General features: G+C 43.1%; 1 protein-coding gene across 1 annotated transcript in view; it reads right to left on the minus strand.

Annotated features, from left to right (window-relative positions):
• Positions 1-1,660: 1,660 nt before the first annotated feature.
• Positions 1,661-26,660, minus strand: part of xpnpep2 (X-prolyl aminopeptidase (aminopeptidase P) 2, membrane-bound) — a 75,517-nt gene continuing 50,517 nt past the window's right edge. The window contains exons 16-21 of the mRNA XM_067997009.1: positions 22,888-22,957; positions 20,441-20,545; positions 13,505-13,567; positions 10,909-10,985; positions 8,666-8,764; positions 1,661-3,369 (exon numbers count right to left, since the gene is read on the minus strand). Coding sequence (XP_067853110.1) covers positions 3,169-3,369; positions 8,666-8,764; positions 10,909-10,985; positions 13,505-13,567; positions 20,441-20,545; positions 22,888-22,957 — 615 coding nt within the window. The 3' untranslated portion in view covers positions 1,661-3,168. The remainder of the gene's footprint in view (positions 3,370-8,665; positions 8,765-10,908; positions 10,986-13,504; positions 13,568-20,440; positions 20,546-22,887; positions 22,958-26,660) is intronic.

Genomic DNA, 26,660 nt, shown 5'->3' on the forward strand with positions numbered 1-26,660 from the left:
GTGGCAAAGCTGCCCGCACGTTCTGCGGACAAAGTCTACGAAAATATTTAGCTCGTGGTCTCCGACGTCCACTTGCTCCATCTTAAATTTTTTCATAAAGGATGTGCTAACAGGACACTTAGAAAATATCAACGGGATTAGACAAAGTCAACATGGATTTATGAAAGGGAAATCGTGTTTGACAAACCTACTAGAGTTTTTTGAGGATGTAACTGGTAGAATAGATAAGGGAGAACCAGTGGATGTGGTTTATTTGGATTTTCAGAAGGCCTTTGATAAAGTCCTACATAAGAGGTTAGTGTGCAAAATTAAAGCACATGGAATTGGTGGTAATATACTGGCAAGGATTGAAAATTGGTTAACAGACAGGAAACAGAGAGTAGGAATAAATGGGTCTTCTTCGAGGTGGCAGGCGGTGACCAGTGGGGTACCGCAGGGATCAGTGCTTGGGCCCCAGCTATTCACAATATATATCAATGATTTGGATGAGGGAACCAAATGTAATATTTCCAAGTTTGCTGACGACACAAAACTAGGTGGGATCGTGAGTTGTGAGGAGGTTGCAAAGAGGCTTCAAGTTGATTAGACAAGTTGAGTGAATGGGCAAATACAAGGCAGATGCAGTATAATGTGGATAAATGCAAAGTTATCTACTTCGGAAGGAAAAACCAGAAAGGCAGAGTATTATTTAAATAGTGATAGATTGGGGAATGTTGATGTATAAAGGGACCTGGGTATCCTTGTACACCAGTCACTGAAAGCAAACATGTAGGTTCAGCAGTTAGGAAGGCAAATGGTATGTTGTCCTTCATTGCAAGAGGATTTGAGTACAGGAGCAAGGATGTCTTAATGCAGATATAGAGCCTTGGTGAGACTACACCTGGAGTGTTATGTGCAGTTTTGGTCTCTTTACTTAAGAAAGGATATACTTGTCATGGTGGGAGTGCAGCGAAGGTTCACCAGACTGATTCCTGGGATGGCAGGACTGTCGTATGAGGAGAGATTGGGTCGACTAGGCCTGTATTCACTCGAGTTTAGAAGAATGAGAGGGGATTGCATTGAAACATATAAAATTCTGACAGCGCTAGACAGACTGGATGCAGGGAGGATATTTCCCCTGGCTAGGGGGTCTAAAATGAGGGGTCATAGTCTTACGATACAGGGTAGGACCTTTAGGACTGAGATGAGGAAAAATTTCTTCACTCAGGAGGGTGGTGAACCTATGGAATTCTCTACCACAGAAAGCTTTGGAGGCCAAGTCACTTAATATATTTATGAAGGAGCTAGATAGATTTCTAGACACACAAGGCATCAGGGGTATGGGGAGAGAGCGGGAATATGATATTGAGATAGAGGATCAGCCATGATCATACTGAATGGCGGAGCAGGCTCGAAGGGTCGAATGGCCTACTCCTGCTCCTATTTTCTATGTTTCTCAGTTCAGCGTTGTGATGTCAGCGCACCTTCCTCTGTACCGATAGACTGTGTGGGAATGGAAGCCACGCCCACAGAATCTGTCAAGAAGAGAGGTCACGCCCACAAGCAGGCAAGAAAAACTCATTCATTTAAAGTGAACTTGTCTATGTTAGTGTAAATAAAAATTTAACATACCTTTATAAAAAGCCAAGCAAATGATTTAATTTAATGAAACGTACAGAAGTTAAAAGTTTTTAAAAATTTTTTAATTTTTTTAAATGATCAAAAAAAATTAAAATAAGAGTAATTTGACATTCCACATTTTTAAAATATAATTTTTTGTTATTTCGCTGTTATTAACAGTCACTGCGCTTTTAAAAAGTATTGTAGGGCTGGTATTTTCCAGTGTACCTTTTGGTGGCGTAGGTTTCTTCATTCCAGCTGGGCAGATGGGTAAGTTTATGAATGTTTCCTGATTTTACTGATTGTAGCATAGGTGGCCCTTTAAACTCATAACTGTTAAACCACCGGTGAACCAATGGGAGCACGTTTGCGATTTCGGGGTTTTACTGCGTATGTGCGCATTCGCGAACTTGCACAATCGATTCACTGGCGGTTGGAGCGGACACCATTATGGAGTGGCGTCTTCAGATGAGTAATCTCTGGCCCAATAATTAAAAGCTGAAGAAATGAGACTCTACACTTGTAAAAGTTAATTTTCTGTGCCATAGAGGTTGTTTGGCAGTAATTAAGATTTACCACACTGTTAAAAGGGTACTTACACTGGAATGGACAAGCTCTATCTTTTTTTGGCGAGTTCAGTCTGTATCTATGAAGTAAGTAGAGGAACTTCACACTGTTCCACGGTGAGTCAGTTGGCAAGATGTCATTTTCGCACAGCATTTGGAGGAGCAGAGCATCTCTGACAGCAATCTCTGGGTTCCGTGTTTAAGTGCGCTTGTGCAGTCGCCGGTAGTTGCTGTCTGATTTGCACTAAAATAACGGTTAGCGCTGTTAGCCACTCCGTTATTTTTACAGCAAAATCCAGCTCATTGCCTATTTTGTAGCTAATTATCCTTTCTCATGGAGACCTGCCATCTTGGTTGTCCTCACACTGAGAGCTTCTCCAGCGACACAAGTTATGGGGGTAGTTCACGTAAACCATAGTAGCAGCTAACAAACTTACATCATAACCAGAAAATCAAAGTTCTTTGGCTCAGAACTGGACATATTTGAGCCGGGAAAGTTAATGAGAAATTTTCCCACGGGTGATCTTTTGATTTGATCACTTAAAGCCACATTTCTGTCAACACTATTTTAAGTCTGGTATTAATCCAATTTAAAAAGGAACATTCACAGCAGAAGATCATCCATGGGAAAGTTTCCCCTAATGTCAGTTGAGTACTGCTGTCTCCTTGGATAAAATCAACATTTTCCTGCATGGCCATCCACAGAATGGCATCAAGGCCAATCTGAAATGCTGATTTTAAGTGGATGGAGCTGTTCCAAGAAACCGGTAACCTATGTCACTGGAGCTGCTCTGGGTGTGAGAGGAGAACTAAAAATGTCAGGCTTCCCTCGGAGGGAACGTTACATCTCCTATAAAGTAGGGAATAGGCACATTATTTTATTAAAACTGGGCAGATTGCGGCATAGATTATACTGAAAGTAATTCATAGAATTTTCTTCTCCTTCGAAGAAGGACTCTGAGAGGATTGTGAAAAGGGTTAGAACAGTGAATTTTGAGCATTGTTAAAGAAGCCTTCCCTGTAACAGGAGGTTTCCCAGCAGGGCTCCAGCCAGAACGACCAATGACGATGTCACAAGGACACTGTGTGAAAATGGCCGTGTGTGTTTCTGAAGCCAATCATATTCCTCTATTAAGCTTTGTGCTCGCAGTACAGGGGACATCGTCTTCCAGACCTTCTCATAGTAATTGTTAAGCCAGCCAATCTAGAAAACAGAACATTGAGAAGAAAAAATAAACTTCTAAATACTAAGCATAATAAGAGCATGGAGATGATGGAAGATCATCATTATTAAAATTGTTCCTGCATGCATCTTAAGCACAAGCTTCTGTGGCTGTACCAATGTACTATGCCATGCAGACAGGCTGTAGATCTCTGCATACAAATCCTAAAACAGGATTTTTGATATCCTGTCAAGGTGAAGTATAGAATAGACTTTAAGGATTTCATCATTGGGATGGAGGAAAAATTTCTTTGGATTTTTCATCATAATAGGCAACCGTGTCTTTTCTGCATATCTCAAAACAGCTGGTCATTGAGATCACTTTCATCTGTGCCTCCCGATGTATTGTTCTGACTATGTTGAAAATGGTGTCCCCAACGAAGTTTCTAAGCCAACCAGGGAACAGGCTATCCTAGATTGGGTATTGTGCAATGAGAAGGGGTTAATTAATAATCTTATTGTGCGGGGTCCTTCAGGGAAGAGTGACCATGACATGATCGAATTCTTTATTAAGATGGAAAATGAAGTAGTCCAATCTGAAACTAGGGTCCTAAATCTAATCAAAGGAAACTACGAAGGAATGAGCAGTGAGTTGGCTATGATAGATTGGGAAGTTTCATTAAAAGGCATGACGGTGGATAGGCAATGGCTAACATTTAAGGAACGAATGTATGAATTGCAACAATTATGCATTCCTTTCTGGCACAAAAACACAAAAGCAAATGTGGCCCAATCATGGCTAACAAAAGAAATTAAGGATAGTATTAGATCCAAAGAGGAGTCATATAAAGTTGCCAGAAAAAGTAGCAAGCCTGAGGATTGGGAGCAGTTTAGAATTCAGCAAAAAAGGACCGAGAGATTAATTAAGAGGGGAAAATAGAGTATGAGAGTAAACTTGCAAGGAACATAAAAGTGGACTGTAAAAGCTTCTACAAGTATGTAAAAAGAAAAAGATTAGTGAAGGCAAATGTAAGTCCCTTACAGTCAGAAATGGGAGAATTTATAATGGGGAACAGGGAAATGGCAGAGCAATTAAACAAATACTTTGGTTCTGTCTTCACGGAAAAGGACACAAATAACTTCCCAGAAATGCTAGGGAAGCAAGGGACTAGTGAGAAGGAGGAATTAAAGGAAATTGGTATTAGTAAAAAAAATAGTGCTGGAGAAATTAATGGGACTGAAAGCTGATAAATCCCCAGGGCCTGATAATCTGCATCCCAGAGTACTAAAAGAGGTAGCCATGGAAATAGTGGATGCATTAGTTGTCATCTTCCAAAATTCTATAGATTATAGAACAGTTCCAGTAGATTGGAGGGTGGCAAATGTAATCCCATTATTTAAAAAAGGAGGGAGAGAGAAAACAGGGAACTACAGACCGGTTAGCCCAACATCAGTAGTAGGGAAAATGCTAGGTTCTATTATAAAGGATTTGATAACAAGACACTTAGAAAATATCAACGAGATTAGACAAAGTCAACATGGATTTATGAAAGGGAAATCATGTTTGGTACCACAGGAATTAATGCTTGGGCCCCAGCTATTCACAGCATATATCAATGATTTGGATGAGGGAACCAAATGTTATATTTCCAAGTTTGCTGATGACACAAAACTAGGTGGGATTGTGAGTTGTGAGGAAGATGCAAAGAGGCTTCACGATGATTTAGACAAGTTGTGTGAGTGGGCAATTACATGGCAGATGCAGTATAATGTGGATAAATGTGAAGTTATCCACTTCGGAAGGAAAAACAGAAAGGCAGAGTATTATTTAAATGGTGGTAGATTGGGAAATGTTGATGTACAAAGGGACCTGAAAGCAAACATGCAGGTGCAGCAAGCAGTTAGGAAGGCAAATGGTGTGTTGGCCTTCATTGCAAGAGGATTTGAGTATAGGAGCAAGGATGTCTTACTGCAGTTATACAGGGCCTTGGTGAGACCACACCAAGGATTGGAGTATTGTATGCAGTTTTGGCCTCCTTACCTGAGAGAGCATTTACTTGCCATAGAGGGAGTGCAGCGAAGGTTCACCAGACTGATTCCTGGAATGGCAGGACTGTCGTATGAGGAGAGATTGGTTCGACACGGCCTGTATTCACTCGAGTTTAGAAAAATGAGAGGGGATCTCATTGAAACATATAAAATTCTGACAGTGCTAGACAGACTGGATGCAGGGAGAATGTTTCCCCTGGCTCGGGGGTCCAGAATGAGGGGTCACAGTCTCAGGATACAGGGTAGGACATTTAGGACTGAGATGAGGAGAAATTTCTTCACTCAGAGGGTGATGAACCTGTGGAATTCTCTACCACAGAAGGCTATGGAGGCCAAGTCATTGAATATATTTAAGAAAGAGCTAGCTAGATTTCTAGACACAAAAGGCATCAAGCGGTATGGGGAGAGAGCGGAATATGGTATTGAGATAGAGGATCAGCCATGATCATACTGAATGGCGGAGCAGGCTCAAAGGGCAGAATGGCCTACTCCTGCTCCTATTTTCTATGTTTCTAATCTTAGTCGAGTTCCTTTATTTTTGCGATTTTCAATTACTTTAAATTTAATGGATTAATGTACTAATGGGAAGAATTTGCTATAGTTGTTATTTGTAAACACTTCTTTTTGACTACATTTATGATATCACTACACAGTGACTAGAGCAATTTTTTCTCCCTAGAAAAGCCTCAAAGCTCGGTTACTAAGTGTTCCTGCCCAAGAATGACTTGGTTACACGACAAAAATGTATTACGGCAGGCAAAAATGAGATTTAATGCAGAAATGTGGGTGACGGGGAGGTCCTGCTGAATTTTATGGCAGGACCTCGTTTAATTTTTTTTCTCCGTTTCCTGGAGGTTTAATTTTTTCTGTGATAGTTGCAAACTTCAGTTCCTAATCGGCATGGCCCCACAGCACAAAACTGCACCTAATTTGGCATTAAACTGGCAATCTCATTCAGACAGCCACAGGATGGCTGGTGTGGGAAATTGAAAAATGTCATACTGATGGAGTAGAGGTTATTTCTCTGAGGTTAGGGCTCTCTAGGGGGAACTTTACTCTGCATCTAAATATGCTGTTCCTAACCTGCAAGTGATCAGTGTTTAATACAGGAGACCTGAAATGGGAAAGTGTTCCATTCCCCAGCATTAAAATCTCTCACCTTGATGAATACATAGGGGGAAGGTTAACCCCCCAGGACGGGCAGGGAGTAGGGGGAGGTTAAAATTTTAAATATCATAAACCCGACCCCAATCTGCCTCCAATGTGCTCACTTCTGGATTTAACGGAGGAGGGTTGGGGTGGTGGGCGACTAATCTGCTCTCAAGAGGCGGGTCAGTATTTTAACTATTTTAGCGAGGCTGCGTGCCTCAAATTTTAACTGACTTTTACATTTAACGGCTGCGGGCTGGATTTCCCAGGGGTCTGGAACCCGGCAGCTGGAGGGAGGCGAGAACAGCCGGATCCAGCAGGTGAGTGTCTTCCAAGCACTGCATGTGGGCCACGAGGAGCAGGAGTGCTTCCCTCAGACCCCTCAAGCAAACCTGTCTTGATCGGCCTCACTCCCTGCGATCGGCAAACACCACCGCCCCCCAATCGGCCATCGCCCCCACCCCCCCCCCCCACCCCCACCACCACCTGCGATCTGATGACCCTCCACCATTTACCCTCCTGACCCTCCACGATCTCTCCAACCCTTCCGCCCTCCTCTCTGCTCCTCGGCTGCAGCCCATCACAGCAGGCCTTCCCGCCCGACAGTCTCTCAACCTGGTTGGCTGCCCGCCGAGAAATGGAGAAAAAAAATTAAATGAGGTCCTGCCATTAAATTAGTCAGGACCTCCACGTTACCCGCATTTCCGGCTTTCCCGGCCGTTACGACCACCCCCGCCCTCTTCCTGTGAGTATCAGGGCCAAAATTTCTAAAAAAAAAAGTTTGAAGGTGTGTACTGATCCTACACCAGCAGCATCAGCATCAAAATTGGAGCTAAGAAGATATCAGTGATATCAAATAGCATTACAAAAAAAGGAAATCTAACCTAGATTTCGCTTGTGGTGTTATGTGCGGTAAAACCGTAAATGCATTCTTTACAAGATGTAATGGCTGATTTTCTTTTGCTTTACACCCAGGGAATGTTCAGTTCCCAGTCACAAAGCCGAGGATGAAGAGACAAAGAACCATGATGTCAGGTTTCCTCTCTCTTTGCATTATCTGAGGGTGTCTGGGGTTTTTCTTGAAAGGCTGAAGCACTAAATTGGCATTTAAATGAGGTCGGAAGGTGCAAAGGTGCTTCCCCCCTCATTTTCCTGACTCAACAGCAAGTGGCGCCCATTTAGACAGGTTCTACGCCTAGCTCCGAGCAGGGCCTGGATGGCAACTGTCAGAGCCAGGCAGAAGGTAAGCACTGCCTTTTCCAGCACTAGCAGGACCAGGGTCAGGGCTGGAAGGGTTCTAGATGCTGTTTATGGACTACGGCCTGACAGCCCTGCAGCTGCCATGTATTACAGCTGTTTCATGCCTCTTAGATCTACAGTAGTGGCTGACTCTCCTCCCCCATTTCCAGACGCTAGTGGGTGGGTCTGTGACAGAGAAACATCTAGCCAATTTAAATAACCTGAACCAGGAAATCTAGGTAGGTGCAGGTTATGTCAGGCAAAGCACGCTTTCTGTGTGCACCACATTCCCCGGATGTCCTTGAAGCAATAAGTTGCACAGTGGTGCAGGCAGAGGTGCAGCCTCCTTCAGTCAGTGCACGACACATTAGAACCTCAAGGGGGGAAGCCTGGATTTTCCTATCAGCGATATTTTAACCTGTTTAAAATAAATGAATTAACAATGCAGTTAAAATACCTCTGATCGGAAAATTTAGGCTACAGTGTGCTACAAAATGGCGATGATAAATAATTAGGTATGTAAAAATGAATCTTCTCTTACCAGTTTCCAAACATCTAAATGAGCTGCATGGTGTTCTGAACAAAAAGTTTGCTGAGCTACACAAACACAAACCCTACACAACAACAACAACTTGCATTTATGTAGCGCCTTTAACGTAGTAAAACCTCCCAAGGCGCTTTACAGGAGCGATTATCAAACAAAATTTGGTGCCAAGCTATATAAGGAGATATTAGGACAGGTGACCAAAAGCTTGGTCTAAGAGGTAGGTTTTAAGAAGTGTCATAAAGGAAGAAAGAGAGGTCGAGTCGAAGAGATTTAGGGAGGGAATTCCAGAGCTCAGGGCCTAGGCAGCTAAAGGCACTAAAGCACCTTGCAGATCAGCCACAAATAACAACTCACCTGCTGCTTGTTCATGATGGACAAGTCAATCAGTTTTCTTTCATATGGAACAAGAGACACGTGCTCAAAGGTCAGGTAAGATATCCCTCCAAACATGTGCTGCACAAAAGAATGTTTAAAACATTTATTATTTTGTATACTTTTCAAATGAAATGTGAACCACTTGTGTCCTGGTGCTATTACTGTTTCTTGTGACCCTTTAATCTTGCAGGAGATATTTCAGCATCAAGTTTTCTAAGTGGTAGGTTTTAATCCAAGTATTCAATAAAATCAAAATCAAAATGTCTAACTGTTTGGACATGTAAGATCCAAATGGAGTTAAATATGATACCAAGAATACTAAAAGGCAATTAACTGTTTAACAAGAGTTATTAACATGGAAAGCAATAATGGCGGACACATTTTTTCTGTAAAGTGGAAAAAAAAATCACTGATGAATTTGGATCACATCAGCACTCAGTAGAAAGGGCAACAAAGCAACTGTCAGCATGTGCAGTAGCATTTTCAAAAGAGGTTTGTTTTTACAGGCAACTAAAAGAACTGGTTTCCTGCCTCAGCTCTTGCTGTACCGTTTGAAATCACAAAGTCTTCTGATGTGGCAGAAGCATGCAAATCATAGGAAGGCAGCCAGATAAGGCAGCCAGAATAAAAACAACATACAGAATTGTCTTCTAATATATATTATCATTTTTACAAATAGTGATACCTGGTTGTGATTACAAGGCAGAACTTCTGTAGAATGCAATGTAAGGTCTGCAACCAAAATGTTGATCCATTTTCTCTTTACAGGTTCCAACAAAGCTGCTGTGTGATTCCTGCACTTTTTTTTATCTCAATGAAAGGTCCAAATAAAATGATAAGTGAAACCTAATCTGTTCATAAAATTTATCTGAACCCCAACATGCCTTGTCATAGCTCTCATATATGTTGCCTTTTATCAGTTATAAATTCGATTAATGGGAGTGGGTTTTTGTCTGTTTTGGTTTCTCCTCTAGCCACCAGCTGGTGTCATGGTAGAAAGCAATAGTCAGTACCTCTTGTAGCTAAAGGATGATAATGCTCACAAGGGAACTCTCAAGGTGATTATGTGGTAATGTGCAGACAGGAAGGCATTGTGCACTGAGGTTGCAAACACAAGGGATGTCATTGGTGATTCTGACTCTCTGCTGTTGGTAGGGCAGAAATTGGACTCAGGATTTAGATAGAGAATGATAGGAGAAGTAAACATAAATCTGGACGGGAGTGATGACATGTTCAAGGAGCTTAGAGAGAAAAGGGAGGTTAGAGTTAGGGTGGTAATTGGAGAGAGTGGAGGAATCTAAAGGGGGCAAGTTTTGAAGAGAGTTGTGATGACATCAGTTTTGAAGGAGCAGAAACAACGCCTGAAGGAAGCAAACTGTTACGAATGTATGCAAGCCAGGGGTCAAGGAAAGGTAGATGCGTGGTCAGAAATTGGATCGGGAAGGGATGGAGGCCAGACAAGGTGGCTATCATGAAGAAAATGATAAGGGCTGGGGAAGGGGGAATGGGGGAAGAAACTAAATAATGAAATGAAGTCAGGCTAGGATATGAGTGGTGTAGAAGGTGGCTGAGACAGCTGAACAGATAATCTCCATCTTCAAGATGAAAAATGAATGGCTCCTCACAATTGATGTTGGAGGGAGCAAGGAAGAAGGGTTGGAGGAGGTGATTGGTCGTTCAGAAGAAGAGTTTGGATTGTTGTTGTCCTCCATGATAATCATGGAAGGATAGAAATATTTGGCTGGATAGAAGGAGATGTAGTAAATCTTAAGCTAGCCCAGCCAGATCTGGCAGTGGATGGTCAGTACTGCAAAAAAAAAGACCAGACAAACCATTATCCTGCCTTCTCTCTTTTCAGATGCTGTGTATTTCCAGGATATTCTGTTTTTATCACAGATTTCCAGCTTCTTCAATTTTTTTTCCTTTTTTATTTCATGAAATATTTGTCTTATTTCAGAAACAGACATATCCATCTGCATAGCTGCAATTTGCTTTCTACCTGATGTCATATTCTCTACTTGTGTTAGCTCCATCATGGCTGCTAGATTGCATTTCTGTGGGGTTTTTACATTAGCAAATGTTAACAATAGCTGGTGCAGAAGATGCAAAAAACACTTGTGTGGTCCAAATGCAGTGCATTTATAAAAAGTTTCCTGCTAACCAAATGGAAAAGTCCATCCAATGTGCTTGAGATACAACACTAACACATTTAAAAGTGCTACCTCGGTTTTTGCCTTTGTTACCATGGCAACATCTTCAATCCGAATTCCAAATTCATTATCTTCATAATACCCAGGTTCTGGAAGAGGAAAAATTAACAAGTATGATACTGCATTTAAAATCACAACTTGAAGAGCTGCCCGAGGAGACGAGGCCACAGCTGAAATTTAGGCCTGATGTCAAGTTATTCTTCACACAAAGGGTAATCAACACTTGCAATAGGGTTGTTGAGGCAAAAACCTTGGAGTTATTTAAGAAGCAGTTGGATACTGTGATGGCAAGTTGCAGGATTTTTTTCCAGATAGATGGTTTAATGTGGACCTTCCTTATCAGTATTCATCTTTTGATCACGTGTACCTTGATTCTTCTACCAGTACTAAAGCACTAATGCTGTTTAGTGGTGAGTTCAGTTTGCTTTTAATACCAGTAGCTGTGATATGTGGTAGGCAGCTCAGGGCATAAACTCCGTGCACACAGCTATAGAAGTAGTGTGGTAGGAGACATCACTGTTAGTGGGAAGGTTTAAGGGCCAGTAATAGAAAATAAACTTTGGTCAAAGAAAATAGGGCTAGAAATTCTTGCCCTCTGTTGATGTTAAGTCATCATTATCTGGGTGGGCAGGGGAGGAACTCGGGACATGACCTGGTTCGGCTGCGTCTCCACACCTTTTTGTTTGAGTTCTGAAATCCCGATTGGGGTGGGGGCTGGCACTTCTTTGGCCCTGCCTCTCCCCGTGCTCATATCAGAAGAGGAGGCAGGACTGGCATGATGACATCACCCACGAGGAACTGTGGCCAAAATGCTGGCTTCCGAATGACAATTGGTTGAAGAGCAATTGATTGCTATTCAGAAACCAGCACATGTCATCATGGAAAGTTACGGCACAAAAGGAGGCCATTCGGCCCATCGTGTCCATGCCGATCGAAAAGAGCTTTCCAGCATTTGGTCTGTAGCCCTGTAGATTACTGCAATTCAAATGCACATCCAAGTACTTTTTATATGCGATGAGGGTTTCTGCTTCTACCACCCTTTCAGGCAGTGAGTTCCAGACCCCCACCACCCTCTGGGTGAAAACATTTCTCCTCAGCTCCCCTCTAATCCTTCTACCAATTACTTTAAATCTGTGCCCCCTGGTCACTGACCCCTCTGCTAAGGAAAATAGGTCCTCACTATTCACTCTATTTAGGCCCCTCATAATTTTATACATTTCAATTAAATCTCCCCTCAGCCTCCTTTGTTCCAAAGAAAACAACCCTAGCCTATCCAATCCTTTCTCATAGCTAAAATTCTCCAGCCTGGCAACATCCTCGTAAATCTCCTCTGTACCCATTCTAGTGCAATCACATCTTTCCTGTAATGTGGTGACCAGAACTCAATACTCAAGCTGTGGCCTAACTAGTGTTTTATACAGTTCTAGCATAACTTCCCTGCTCTTATATTCTATGCCTCGGCTAATAAAGGAAAGTATCCTGTATGCCTTCTTAACCACCTCATCTACCTGTCATGCTACCTTCAGGGATCTGTGGACATGCACTCCAAGGTCCCTCTGTCCTCTACACCTCTCAGTATCCTCCCATGTCATGTCAAGAAACCTGTTTTTTTTAAAAAAAATCAGCATCTTCAGCCTCATGGAAAAGCAAGCAACGGTAATAGTGAAGAATTCTCCTCACCCCCCACAAGGCGGATACCAAGAGAGCACCATAAATGGCTCTGCTGCATGGCCCACCCCTTTTATATTAATAACATTCGCTGTTCTCCTCTTCCCCCACTGTTCCCTTTTTCCACAACTCAGTCGTCTTCCTCCCTCACCTCCCTCCTTCCATTTTTCTCCTTCTCATTCCCATGCTTGATTCCAATTATTCTGCCACCCTCTAACCCTGCTTGATCTAAATACTCTATTTGTTCTTGACTCCCCATATGCAACACCATGAGAAATTGACTAGTTACTCTAAAATCTGGTGTATACGTTGTTCGTTCATGCAAGTCTCAGCTTGGCTCAGTTGTTTGCACTCCATTTTCACCCCATTCCAGAAGTTGAGCACAAACTCTAAAAGTGATACTTCGCTATATTCTCAGAGGTGCCGTCTTTCGAATGAGATGTTAAACTGAGGTCTCATCCATTTAGGTGATGTAAAAAGTCCCATTCAAAGAACAACAGCGAGTTCTGGAGAACATTGGTCACTCAATCAACATCAACAAAAGCAGATTAACGGGTCATTCATTTCATTTGCTGTTTGTCGGACCTTGCTGTACACAAATTGGCTGCAATGTTTCCCTAGATAAGAACAGTGACTATGCTTTAAAAAGTAATTAGCTGTGAGGTGCTTGAGGATGTGATAAGATGCTATATAAATGCAAGTTCCCTTTGGTACAATATAAAAGGTTTTTAATCCAAATGTAAAATAAATGCCTTTCTAGTCTCCTCTCCTGGCTTGCAATCACTCTGTTTTTGCTGCCCACCCCCCCCAAACCTGTCCTAGTTTCAAAATTGAAGAATTCAATGCACTGATACTAAATGTCTGGGTTCTAGGTTTTCCTTCATGGGCTCTTCTGGCACCATTTGTTGTTTAAATAACCTCCTTTATAAGAAATGCTTACCAATAGATGTAAACATCCCCTCCTCAAGTTGCCAGGTATGACCGCTCCCAATGCCAACTGGCCCTGTACATAAACAGAAATATAAGCAAAATTCAATTTATGTTTCGAAACAAATAACTTGTGATATTGCCAATAATTTGCTGACTCTCGAAAGGCTCTGAATGACCAAAACATGTAACAACTTCCCTGCAGCAAAATTAGGAATGAACATTTGAGAAAGTGAATTATCTCATTGGTCTATTACATGAATATTGTTAGGTCAGCTTTTTGTGTAGAAACTTGTGAAACAGAAACAACAAAGATGCTCACAAAAAGGATCCGAAAGTGAGGCTCATGACATTGTTCACAGATACAACCCAGGAGTATTTGCTATGGCTGCCAGTCACTACACTAATTAACTGACTCAAATACTGTACCTCTTTACCCCACTGAAGTTAAATCAGATCTGAAACTGGCTGAAGTCTGACCATCATTTTGTAATATAAATGATCCAAATTACACTTGCTAAATCAGGGTTGGTTTTAAATAAACCCACATACAGACACACAGAAATATACACACAAACAGAGCACCTAATGCACAAACACATACAGCACTTAATGAATTAACGGATGGACGTGCGCATGCGGACATACACACACACACACACTTGTGCATATACACACACATACCCACAATGCCTTGATGTGTGTACACAAAGTGCATACACATATACTCAGCATGTAATACATGCCCAAACACAGCATCATCTCTCTCTCTCTCTCACACACACACACACACACACACACAATCCATGAGGAGTCTGAATTGCAGCAACATTTTTTCACCAAAATCTATGAAGATTTTACATATTAAAATAATAATCCATATTTCTGTATCTCTACTAGATTTTTTTTATGTTCTTCATCACAAATTCACATTGTAATGTTTGAAAGCATTTGACAAGGTTCCACATAAGAGACGATTAACAAAAATGAGAGCGCATAGAATTGGAAGCAACCTATTGGCTTGGATAGGGAATTGGTTAGGAGGTCGGAGACAGAGTAGGGCTGATGGGTACATACTCAAATTGGCAGAATGTGACTAGTGGTGTCCCCCAGGGATCTGTACCCGGGCTGGAGCTTTTCACTATATTAATAAATGACTCGTTTGAAGTAATAGAGGGCTATATATCTAAGTTTGCTGACCACACAAAGTTAGGTGGTACAGTAAATAAAGTAGATGGGAGCAGAAAGTTGCAAAGGAACATTGATGGGTTAAGTGAGTGGGCAAAACTGTGGCAGATGGAGTTCAATGTGGGAAAGTGTGAGGTCATCCACTTTGGGCCTAAAAAAGATAAATCAGAGTATTTTCTAAATGTCGAGAAGCTAGGAACTGTGGATGAGCAGAGAGATTTTGGGGTCCAAGAACAGAAATCAATAAAAGCTAGTGGACAGGTACAAAAAATAATGAATAATGCTAATGGAATGTTGGCCTTTATCTCAAGAGGGCTGGAATACAAAGGTGTGGAAGTTATGTTACAGCTGGACAGAGCTCTGGTTAGATCCCATCGAGAGTACTGCATTCAGTTCTGGGCACTGCGCCTCAGGAAGGATATACTGGCCTTGGAGGGGGTGCAGTGCAGATTCACCAGAATAACTGGGCCAGAAGGTTTAAATTATTAGGATAGATTGCATAAACTAGGTTTGTCTTCCTCTGAATATAGAAGATTAAGGGGTGATCTATTTGAGGTGTTTAAGATGATTACAAGATTTGATAGGATAGATAGAGAGAAGCTATTTCCTCTGGTGGGTAAGTCCAGATCAAAGGGGCATAACCTTAAAATTAGAGCTAGGCCATTTAGGGGTGATGTCAAAAAGCACATCTTCACACAAAGGATCGTGGAAATCTGGAATACGCTCCCCCAAAAAACTGTTGAGGCTAGATCGTATCTCGGAGCTGGAGCTGCGGGTGGACTCACTGTGGAGCATCCGCGATGCAGAGAAACTCGTGGATAGCACGTTTAGCGAGTTGGTCACACCGCAGGTAAAGGGAGTAGAGGCAGGAAGTGAATGGGTGACCACCAGGCAGAGTAAGAGGTGCAGGCAGATAGTGCAGGGGTCCCCTGTGGCCATCCCCCTCCCAAACAGGTATACCGTTTTGGATACTGTTGGGGGTGATGGCTCACCAGGGGAAGGTGGCAGCGGCCAGGTTCATGGCACCGTGGCTGGCTCTGCTGCACAGGAGGGCAGGAAAAAGAGTGGCAGAGCTATAGTGATAGGGGACTCGATTGTAAGGGGAATAGACAGGCGTTTCTGCGGACGCAACCGAGACTCCAGGATGGTAAGTTGCCTCCCTGGTGCAAGGGTCAGGGATGTCTCGGAGCGGCTGCAGAACATTCTGGAGGGGGAGGGTGAACAGCCAGTTGTCGTGGTGCATATAGGTACCAACGATATAGGTAAAAAACAGGATGAGGTCCTACAAGCTGAATTTAGGGAGCTAGGAGTTAAACTAAAAAGTAGGACCTCAAAGGTAGTAATCTCAGGATTGCTACCAGTGCCACGGGCTAGTCAGAGTAGGAACGACAGGATAGCTAGGATGAATACGTGGCTTGAGAGATGGTGCAAGAGGGAGGGATTCAAATTCCTGGGACATTGGAACCGGTTCTGGGGGAGGTGGGACCAGTACAAATTGGACGGTCTGCATCTGGGCAGGACTGGAACCAATGTCCTAGGGGGAGTGTTTGCTAGTGCTGTTGGGGAGGGTTTAAACTAAAGTGGCAGGGGGATGGGAACCAATGCAGGAAGTCAGTGGGAAGTAAAGTGGTGACAGAAACAAAAGGCAGTAAGGGAGAGTGTACAAAACATGACCGGACAGATGGTCTGAGAAAGCAGGGCAAAGACCAAGGGAAGTCTAGATTAAACTGCATTTATTTCAATGCAAGAAGTCTGATGGGCAAGGCAGATGAACTCAGGGCATGGATGGGCACATGGGACTGGGATGTTATAGCTATTACTGAAACATGGCTAAGGGAGGGGCAGGACTGGCAGCTCAATGTTCCAGGGTACAGATGCTATAGGAAAGATAGAGGAGGAGGAGTTGCGTTCTTGATTAGGGAGAACATCACGGCAGTAGTGAGAGGGGATATATCCGAGGGTTCGCTCACGGAGTCCATATGGGTAGAACTGAAAAATAAGAAGGGAGAGATCACGTTGATAGGATTGTACTACAGACCTCCAAATAGTCAACGGGAAATTGAGGAGCAAATATGTAAGGAGATTACAGACAGCTGCAAGAAAAATAGGGTGGTAATTGTAGGGGACTTTAACTTTCCCAACATTGACTGGGACAGCTATAGCATTAGGGGCTTGGATGGAGAGAAATTTGTTGAGTGTATTCAGGAGGAATTTCTCATTCAGTATGTGGATGGCCCGACTAGAGAGGGGGCAAAACTTGACCTCCTCTTGGGAAATAAGGAAGGGCAGGTGACAGAAGTGTTAGTGAGGGATCACTTTGGGACCAGTGATCATAATTCCATTAGTTTTAGGATAGCTATGGAGAATGATAGGTCTGGCCCAGAAGTTAAAATTCTAAATTGGGGAAAGGCCAATTTTGATGGTATTAGACAGGAACTTTCAGAAGTTGATTGGGAGAGTCTGTTGGCAGGCAAAGGGACGTCTGGTAAGTGGGAGGCCTTCAAAAGTGTGTTAACCTGGGTTCAGGGTAAGCACATTCCTTATAAAGTGAAGGGCAAGGCTGGTAGAAGTAGGGAACCTTGGATGACTCGGGAGATTGTGGCCCTAGTCAGAAAGAAGAAGGAGGCATATGACATGCATAGGCACTTGGGATCAAGTGGATCCCTTGAAGAGTATAGAGATTGCCGGAGTAGAGTTAAGAGAGAAATCAGGAGGGCAAAAAGGGGACATGAGATTGCTTTGGCAGATAAGGCAAAGGTGAATCCAAAGTGCTTCTACAAATACATAAAGGGCAAAAGAGTAACTAGGGAGAGAGTAGGGCCACTTAACGATCAACAAGGTCATCTATGTGCGGAACCACTAGAGATGGGTGAGATCCTAAATGACTATTTCGCATCGGTATTTACGGTTGAGAAAGGCATGGATGTTAGGGAACTTGGGGAAATAAATAGTGATGTCTTGAGGAGTGTACATATTACAGAGAGGGAGGTGCTGGAAGTCTTAACGCGCATCAAGGTAGATAAATCTCCGGGGCCTGAATAAATGTATCCCAGGACGTTATGGGAGGTTAGGGAGGAAATTGCGGGTCCCCTAGCAGATATATTTGAATCATCGACAGCTACAGGTGAGGTGCCTGAAGATTGGAGGGTAGCAAATGTTGTGCCTTTGTTTAAGAAGGGCGGCAGGGAAAAGCCTGGGAACTACAGACCGGTGAGCCTGACATCTGTAGTGGGTAAGTTGTTAGAGGGTATTCTGAGAGACAGGATCTACAGGCATTTGGAGAGGCAGGGACTGATTAGGAACAGTCAGCATGGTTTTGTGAGAGGAAAATCATGTCTCACAAATTTGATTGAGTTTTTTGAAGGGGTAACCAAGAAGTTAGATGAGGGCTGTGCAGTCGACGTGGTCTACATGGACTTTAGCAAAGCCTTTGATAAGGTACCGCATGGTAGGTTGTTACATAAGGTTAGATCTCACGGGATCCAAGGTGAGGTAGCCAATTGGATACAAAATTGGATTGACGGCAGAAGACAGAGGGTGGTTGTCGAGGGTTGTTTTTCAAACTGGAGGCCTGTGTCCAGCGGTGTGCCTCAGGGATTGGTGCTGGGTCCGCTGTTATTTGTTATTTATATTAATGATTTGGATGAGAATTTAGGAGGCATGGTTAGTAAGTTTGCAGATGACACCAAGGTTGGTGGCATTGTGGACAGTGAAGAAGGTTATCTAGGATTGCAACGGGATCTTGATAAATTGGGCCAGTGGGCCGATGAATGGCAGATGGAGTTTAATTTAGATAAATGTGAGGTGATGCATTTTGGTAGATCAAATCGGGCCAGGACCTACTCTGTTAATGGTAGGGCGTTGGGGAGAGTTATAGAACAAAGTGATCTAGGAGTACAGGTTCATAGCTCCTTGAAAGTGGAGTCACAGGTGGATAGGGTAGTGAAGGTGGTTTCATTGGTCAGAACATTGAATACAGGAGTTGGGATGTCTTGTTGAAGTTGTACAAGACATTAGTTAGGTCACACTTGGAATACTGTGTACAGTTCTGGTCACCCTATTATAGAAAGGATATTATTAAACTAGAAAGAGTGCAGAAAAGATTTACTAGGATGCTACCGGGACTTGATGGTTTGACTTATAGGGAGAGGTTAGATAGGCTGAGACTTTTTTCCCTGGAGAGTAGGAGGTTTCGGGGGGATCTTATAGAAGTCTATAAAATAATGAGGGGCATAGATAAGGTAGATAGTCAAAATCTTTTCCCAAAGGTAGGGGAGTCTATAACGAGGGGGCATAGATTTAAGGTGAGAGGGGAGAGATACAAAAGGGTCCAGAGGGGCAATTTTTTCACTCAAAGGGTGGTGAGTGTCTGGAACGAGCTGCCAGAGGCAGTAGTAGAGGCGGGTACAATTTTGTCTTTTAAAAAGCATTTGGACAGTTACATGGGTAAGATGGGTATAGAGGGATATGGGCCAAGTGCAGGCAATTGGGACTAGTTTCGTGGTATAAACTGGACGACATGGACATGTTGGGCCGAAGTGCCTGTTTCCATGTTGTAAACTTCTATGATTCTGTGATTCTAATTGAAAATTTCAAAATTGATGTTGATAGATTTTTGTTTGGCAAGGTTACTAAGGGTTATGGAACCAAGGCGGGTCGACGGAGTTAAGATACAGATCAGCCATGATCTAACTGAACGGCAGGACAAGCTTGAGGGGCTGAATGGCGTACTTCTGTTCCTATGTTTGTAGTTTTTATGTGGTTGAAAAGAAATATAGTTCTCCGAGGCCTTGAAATCATGCTGTGGGATAACAGTAAAGGGGATTTAAGATGTTTGCCTGAAAATTCTCCCTCTGATTTTTGGGAAGAGGCATTAAATATGCTAACAACTCCACTAAAACAATGGAGAGACAGGAATTTCAGACCAATGCGTTGAGTATTCATATATTAGTATCTCACAGGGTCATTTAAAGGCCAGATTTTTAGTGCACTGATACCCATATATAAACTCCCAGGTCCCAGCCATTAAAATGTAGTTCAAAGTAAGTTTAAAATCTATACAATGACAACATGAAAATTTTTTAGGAAAAGTCTATTGGGCCAAATAAGTTTGTCTCTTTTTGATAGATGAACTCCATTTACTCACCTTCTTATCATGCCTCTCAATCTCTACTCTCCATGTAATGCATGTAATTGCCTCTTCAATCTATTTATAAGGGGTAATTTTTCAATCATGTAAAGTTATACTGAACGGTCAGACATTCACATGCATCGTGTGCTGCCAGTGGATGCGATTCTCCATTGGGAGGGCAAGCCAAAATTTACCTCAATGATGTCTGATTCAGTGGCCTTTCCTGATAACTTCCTCCACAAGTTGATTTCCCTTTGAGTGAAAACCTGACTTCCCTTCTTATTCCTAACATCCTAATTTTAACTTGTGAGACTTGGTTTTTCAAACCTCCACCACAGTGAAGGATTTCCTGGGTCAGTTTTGTCAATCCCCTTCATAATGTTGAAAATTCTTTACATTTAAATGCTTTTATAATGACATTTTTAATTTGTTAGTATTTTGGAATGCAGGAAAAGAAAGGAAGACTTGCATTTATAAAGCCCCTTTCATGACCTCAGGGCGTCCCAAAGCGCTTAACAGACAATGAAGTACTTTTGAAGTGTAGTCACTATTGTAGTGTATATGATATTTGACATGTGCTTACTTAGTCTACAAAGAGGAAGTGTAATGATTAAGTTTGAACATGCTCACATTCATGAACGCTGAGGAAGCTGCCGATTCCATGCCCAGTTCCGTGCCGGTAGTTCAGTCCCACTTCCCACAAAGCATGTCGAGCCCATACGTCAAGCACATCCCCTAACAGCAATCACATTGTTAATATAGGACTGACAAAATTTTATATAATATTTAAAATCAGTATACATCCTGTTTAAGGTCATTGTCTAAAGAACCAGAGGGGAGATAAGGAGAAATCTTTTTATGCAGTGAGTTGTTATGATCTGGAATGCACTGCCTGAAAGGGTGGTGGAAGCAGATTCAATAGTAATTGTTAAAGGGGAATTGGATAAATACTTGAAGGGGAAAGAATTGCAGGGCTATGGAGAACGAGCAGGACTGTGTGACTAATTGGATAGTTCTTTCACACAGCCAGCACAGGCAAAATGGGCCGAAAGGCCTCCATCTATGCTGGATGATTCTATGATCCAGAAGTACCTTTGGGATCTCTAGAAGGGTCAAAACACCCCATCTTTCAGAAATGTATTCATACGGCTTACAAACTAAACAAAAATCTGACATAAAGTACTACAATTTTTTTTTAATATTCATTCTCAGGATGCCAGGTGTCACTGGCAAGGTGGGCATTTATTGCCTATTCTTATGAACAATAATAGGTACTGGAGAAAGATGAGCTCCTCAGTGGCTCAGTAGCTGAGCCATACAGACCAAGAAACTGCCAGATTTGATCTCTAGTTAGTGCTGCGTTAGGTGATTTCAGCCAGGCATCAGTAGGGGCGCTATGATTAACCTCAGTGTCCACAGGTTAGGGAAGAAAAAAATCAGCCATGGTTCCTTCTCTTGATTGCTACCCAGTGATTGGTACTGGAAAGGTACATGTAGGTGCTGCATGAGTACAGCTTCAGGTTTGATGCCCTAGTGGTTAAATAGGCTGCTACCAATCACTAGGAATGGTCATACTGGCGGAACCCAAACTGACCATCGGTAAGCAGGTTATTGGTGAGTAAGTGCCGCTTGATAGAACTGTCGACGACACCTTCCATCACTTTGCTGATGATTGAGAGTAGACTGATGTGGCGGTAATTGGCCGGATTGGATTTGTCCTGCTTTTTGTGGACAGGACATACCTGGGCAATTTTCCACATTGCCGGGTAGATGCCAATGTTGTAGCTGTACTGGAACAGTTTGGCTAGAGGCGCAGCTAGTTCTGGAGCACAAGTCTTCAGCACTACAGCCAGGATGTTGTCGGGGCCCAATGCACTCAGCCATTTCTTGATATCACGTGGAGTGAATCGAACTGGCTGAAGACGGGCTTCTGTGATGGTGGGGATATCGGGAGGAGGCCGAGATGGATCATCCACTCGGCACTTCTGGCTGAAGATGGTTGCAAACGCTTCAGCCTTGTCTTTTGCACTCACGTGTTGGACTCCGCCGTCATTGAGGATGGGGATGTTTGCAGAGCCTCCTCCTCCTGTTAGTTGTTTAATTGTCCACCACCATTCATGACTGGATGGGGCAGGACTGCAGAGCTTTGATCTGATCCGTTGGAATCTCTTAGCTCTGTCTATAGCATGTTGCTTCCGCTGTTTAGCATGCATGTAGTCCTGAGTTGTAGCTTCACCAGTTTGACACCTCATTTTTAGGTACGCCTGGTGCTGCTCCTGGCATGCTCTTCTACACTGCTCATTGAACCAGGGTTAATCCCCTGGTTTGTTGGTAATGGTAGAGTGATGAATATGCCGGGCCATGAAGTTACAGATTGTGCTGGAATACAATTCTGCTGCTGCTGATGGCCCACAGCGCCTCATGGCTGCCCAGTTTTGAGCTGCTAGATCTGTTCTGAATCTATCCCATTTAGCACGGTGATAGTGCCACACAACACGTTGGATGGTGTCCTCAGTGCGAAGATGGGACTTCATCTCCACGAGGACTGTGCGGTGGTCACTCCTACCAATACTGTCATGGACAGATGCATTTGTGACAGGTAGATTGGTGAGGATGAGGTCGAATAAGTTTTTCCCTCGTGTTGGTTCGCTCACCACCTGCCGCAGGCCCAGTCTGGAAGTTATGTCCTTCAGGACTCGGCCAGCTCGGTCAATAGTGGTGCTACCGAGCCACACTTTGTGATGGACATTGAAGTCCCCCACCCAGAGTTCATTCTGGGTGGGGGACTTTCATGTCCATCACCAAGAGTGGCTCGGTAGCACCCTCGTGAGTTAATAACTCTTGCACAGGTAACAGGATAGATCACTCCTAGGACATTTTTTAATAATAGATCAGAATTACCTCTGAGCTAACTTAATGGGGCAAATGTTATGAATGCATACAACCAGAATATGAATAGTTGGAAAATTATGGGCAGTGCACCCACAATTTTCTAATATGCACTGACAGCAGGCAAGACTCCCTGCTGCTAGCACACATTCGTACAATAGGGCTTGTCTACTTGATTGCTGACTTACCAATTGTTCCAGCAGGGAAGATAGATCGAGCCAGGTCAATATGTCCCATCAGTACCCGAGTATAAGCTTCCTGATAAATGTATAAAAAAAGCCATTCATTAAAAGACAGGATCATTCTAAATCTATAAATTAGAGTGAGATTTTAATTTGTGTTTAATTGAGGAAATCTGCTGTTTTAATTAATCCCGGTGTTTTGGCACAATTTTAGAACACTGCCCAAGAGGTAATTTTGGAACATTTCCTCTTTTGAGAATATCTGAATAAAACTGTCAAATTATTTTTGAACCTTTAAATATCGTTACAATATTATTAGAATTTTAATAAGTAATATTAAAAAAGTAAGAAGATACAAACAAAGCTGCTTTTCAATTGTAATAAAAACAGAAAATGCTGGAAAAACTCAGCAAATCAGGCAGCATCTGTGGAGAAAGAAAAGAGTTAACGTTTCAGGTCGAAGACCTTTCATCAGAACTGGAAGAAGTTGAAGATTATACAGTTGTTAAGCAAATACAGAGCCAGGGAAAGTGGGGGGGGGGGAGGGGAGGAAAGAACAAAAGGGAGGGGTGGAGGGCAGGAATGATTAAATGACAATAGGGATGATGGTGCAAGGCAAGGAGAGTGGTAATGGAACAAGTAAAGAAACAAAAGATGGGTCTATTGGAGCTGTAAATAGCAACATCAGAACAATTACCAGCACCTGCTGTCCAAAAAATTGGGAGCAGTAGTTTTGATCTGAAGTCATTGAAATCAATGTTGAGTCCAAAAGGTTGTAAAGTCATAAAACATCTTTGGATTTTCCTTGATTTTATTTGCCAATATTTTTTCATGCCCTCTCTTTGCTCTCCTAATTTCCTTTTTAATTTCAACCCTGCGCTTTCTATACTCCTCTAGGTTTTCCCTAGTATTGAGCTCTTGGTGTCTGACATAAGCTTTCCTTTTTTGCCTTATCTTACCCTTTATGCTCCTTAACATCCAGGAGGCTCTAGATTTGGCAGTCCCACCCTTCTTCTTTGTGGGAACATGTTTACTCTGCACCCCTTGAATCTCCCCCTTGAATGCCCCCCACTGCTCTGACATTGATTTACCTTCAAGTAGCTGTTTTCAGTCCATTCTTGCTAAATCATTTCTCAGCTTAGTAAAATTGGCCTTTCCCCAATTGAGAACTTTAACACCTGTTCTATCTTTGTCCTTTTCCATAACTATGCTAAATCTAACTGAGTTATGATCACTACACCAAAATGCTCTCCCACTGATACTCCTTCCACCTGCCCAGCTTCATTTCCTAAAACTAAATCCAGAACTGCCCTCTCCCTTGTTGGGCTTGCTACGTACTGGCTAAAAAAGTTCTCCTGAATGCAATTTAAGAATTTTATGTCCTCTATACCTACCCTTCACACTGTTTGTGTCCCAGTTAATATTAGGGTAGTTGAAATCCCCTACTATTACTGCCCTACTGTTTTTGTACTTCTCAGAAATTTGCCTACCTATTTGCTCTTCTATCTCCCTCTGATTGTTTGGGGGTCTATAGTACACTCCCAGTAGTGTGACTGCCCCTATTTTGTTCCTTAGCTCAACCCATATGGCCTCATTTGATGATCCTTCTAACATATCATCCCTCCTCACAGCTATAATTGTAAGGATGGAGAGGTCAGAGTGGGATTCGGAAGGGGAATTAAAATGGCAAGCAATCAGCAGGTCAGGGTCACGCTTGCGGACTAAATGGAGATGTTCAGCAAAGCGATCACCCAATCTGCGTTTGGTCTCCCCAATGTAGAGGAGACTGTATTGTGAGCAGTGAATACAGTGTACTAAATTGAAAGAAGTACAAGTAAATCTCTGTTTCACCTGGAAGGAGTGTTTGGGGACCTGGACGGTGAGAAGGGAGTAGGTGAAAGAGCAGATGTTCCATCTCCTGCGCTTGCACGGGAAGGTGCCGTGGGAAGGGGAGCAGATGTTGGAGGTGATGTCGCGGAGGGAATAGTTCCTTCAGAATGCTGAAAGGGGAGGGGAGGTGAAGATGTGGTGGCATCGTGCTGGAGATGGTGGAAATGGCGGAGGATGATACATTGAATGTGGAGGCCGGTGGGATGGAAGATAAGGACAAGGGGAACCCTGTCATGGTTCTGGGAGGGAAGGGAAGGGGTGAGGGCAGAAGTGCGGGAAATGAGACGGACACAGTCGAGGGCCCTGTCAACTACAGTGGAGGGGAATCCTCGGTTGAGGAAAAAGGAAGCCATATTGGAAGCACTGGTGCGGAAGATGGCATCGTCAGAACAAGATGAGACGGAGGAACTGGGAGAAGGGAACAGTGTCCTTACAGGAAGTGGGGTGGGAGGGAAGTGTAATCAAGGTAGCTGTGGGAGTCAGTAAGCTCATGGTAGATATTGGTTGACAGCCTATCCCCAGAATTGGAGATAGAGAAGCCACGGAAGTGAAAAGTCGGAGATGGACCATGTGAAGCTGAAGAAAGGGGTGGAAATTGGAAGTAAAGTTGATGAAATTTTCCAGTTCAGGGCACGAGCAGGAAACGGCGCCGATACAGTCATTAATGTATCGGAAAAAGAGGTGAGGGAGGGGACCTGAGTAGAACTGGAACAAAGAATGTTCCACGTATCCCACAAAAAGGCAGGCATAGCTAGAGCCCATACGGGTTCCTATAGCGACACCTTTTATTTGAAGGAAGTGAGTGGAATCAAAGGAGAAGTCGTTCAACGTAAGAATGAGTTCAGCCAGGTGGAGGAGGGTGGTGATGGATGGGGACTGGTTGGGCCTCTGTTCGAGGAAGAAGCGGAGGGCTCGCAGGCTGTCCTGGTGGGGGATGGAGGTGGAGAGGAACTGGACGTCCATGGTGAAAAGGAAATGGTTAAGGCCAGGAAACTGGAAACTGTTAAAGTGGCGGAGAACGCGGAAGAGTCGCGGATGTAAGTTGGAAGAGACTGGACAAGGGGAGAAAAAAGAGTCACGATAAGAAGAAATAAGTTCCGTGGGGCAAGAGCAGGCTGAATCGATGGGTCTACTGGGGCAGGCCTGTTTGTGGATCTTGGGAAGGAGGTAGAAGCGGGCCATGCAGGGTTGGTGAACTATGAGGTTGGAGGCCGTGGGGGGAAAATCTCCAGAGGAGATGAGGTCAGTGATGGTCTGGGAAACTATGGTTTGATATTCGGCAGGAGGAGCTGTCGGAGAGTTGGCATTTAGCCTCCACAAGGTTTGTTTGTCACAGCTGCTTTTCAACTGAGTGGAGGAACAGAGAACTACAGTTACACAGATCTTTAAAAGAAGGATTCCAAGTGGAAAAAATAACAAAAAGGGCAAATGGGATTCTGGGATTTATGCATAGAACATTGAATAATACAAAATCAAGGAGATGATGATGAATTTGTACACGACATTGGTTAGGCCACAGTTGGAGTACTGGATGTGATTTTGGGCTTCCCATTATAAGAGTGATGTTGGAGCTATGGAGAAGGTATAATGATACCAGGAATGAGAGAATGTTAGAGTAGATTTTACAAAATGGATGAAAAATTCTGCAAGGTATGCTGATCTGCATACATGAATTCCTGATGTGTGCTCCAGATGTGCATAGCTCTTAACCAGGAGCACAAATTTGTAAAATTTGAATCGTAGACATAAAAAAACTAGGTGTGTATTCAATGGAGAAGAGGAGGATAAAGGGATATCTATTAGATGTATTCAAAATTATGAAAGGGTTTAATAGGCTAAATAGGTGGGCCCCGAAGGTGGCTCATCTTGACGCACCCACTCCTGATCCC

This window comes from Heptranchias perlo, chromosome 15 (genome assembly GCF_035084215.1).
Source record: "Heptranchias perlo isolate sHepPer1 chromosome 15, sHepPer1.hap1, whole genome shotgun sequence".
NCBI lineage: Eukaryota > Metazoa > Chordata > Chondrichthyes > Hexanchiformes > Hexanchidae > Heptranchias > Heptranchias perlo.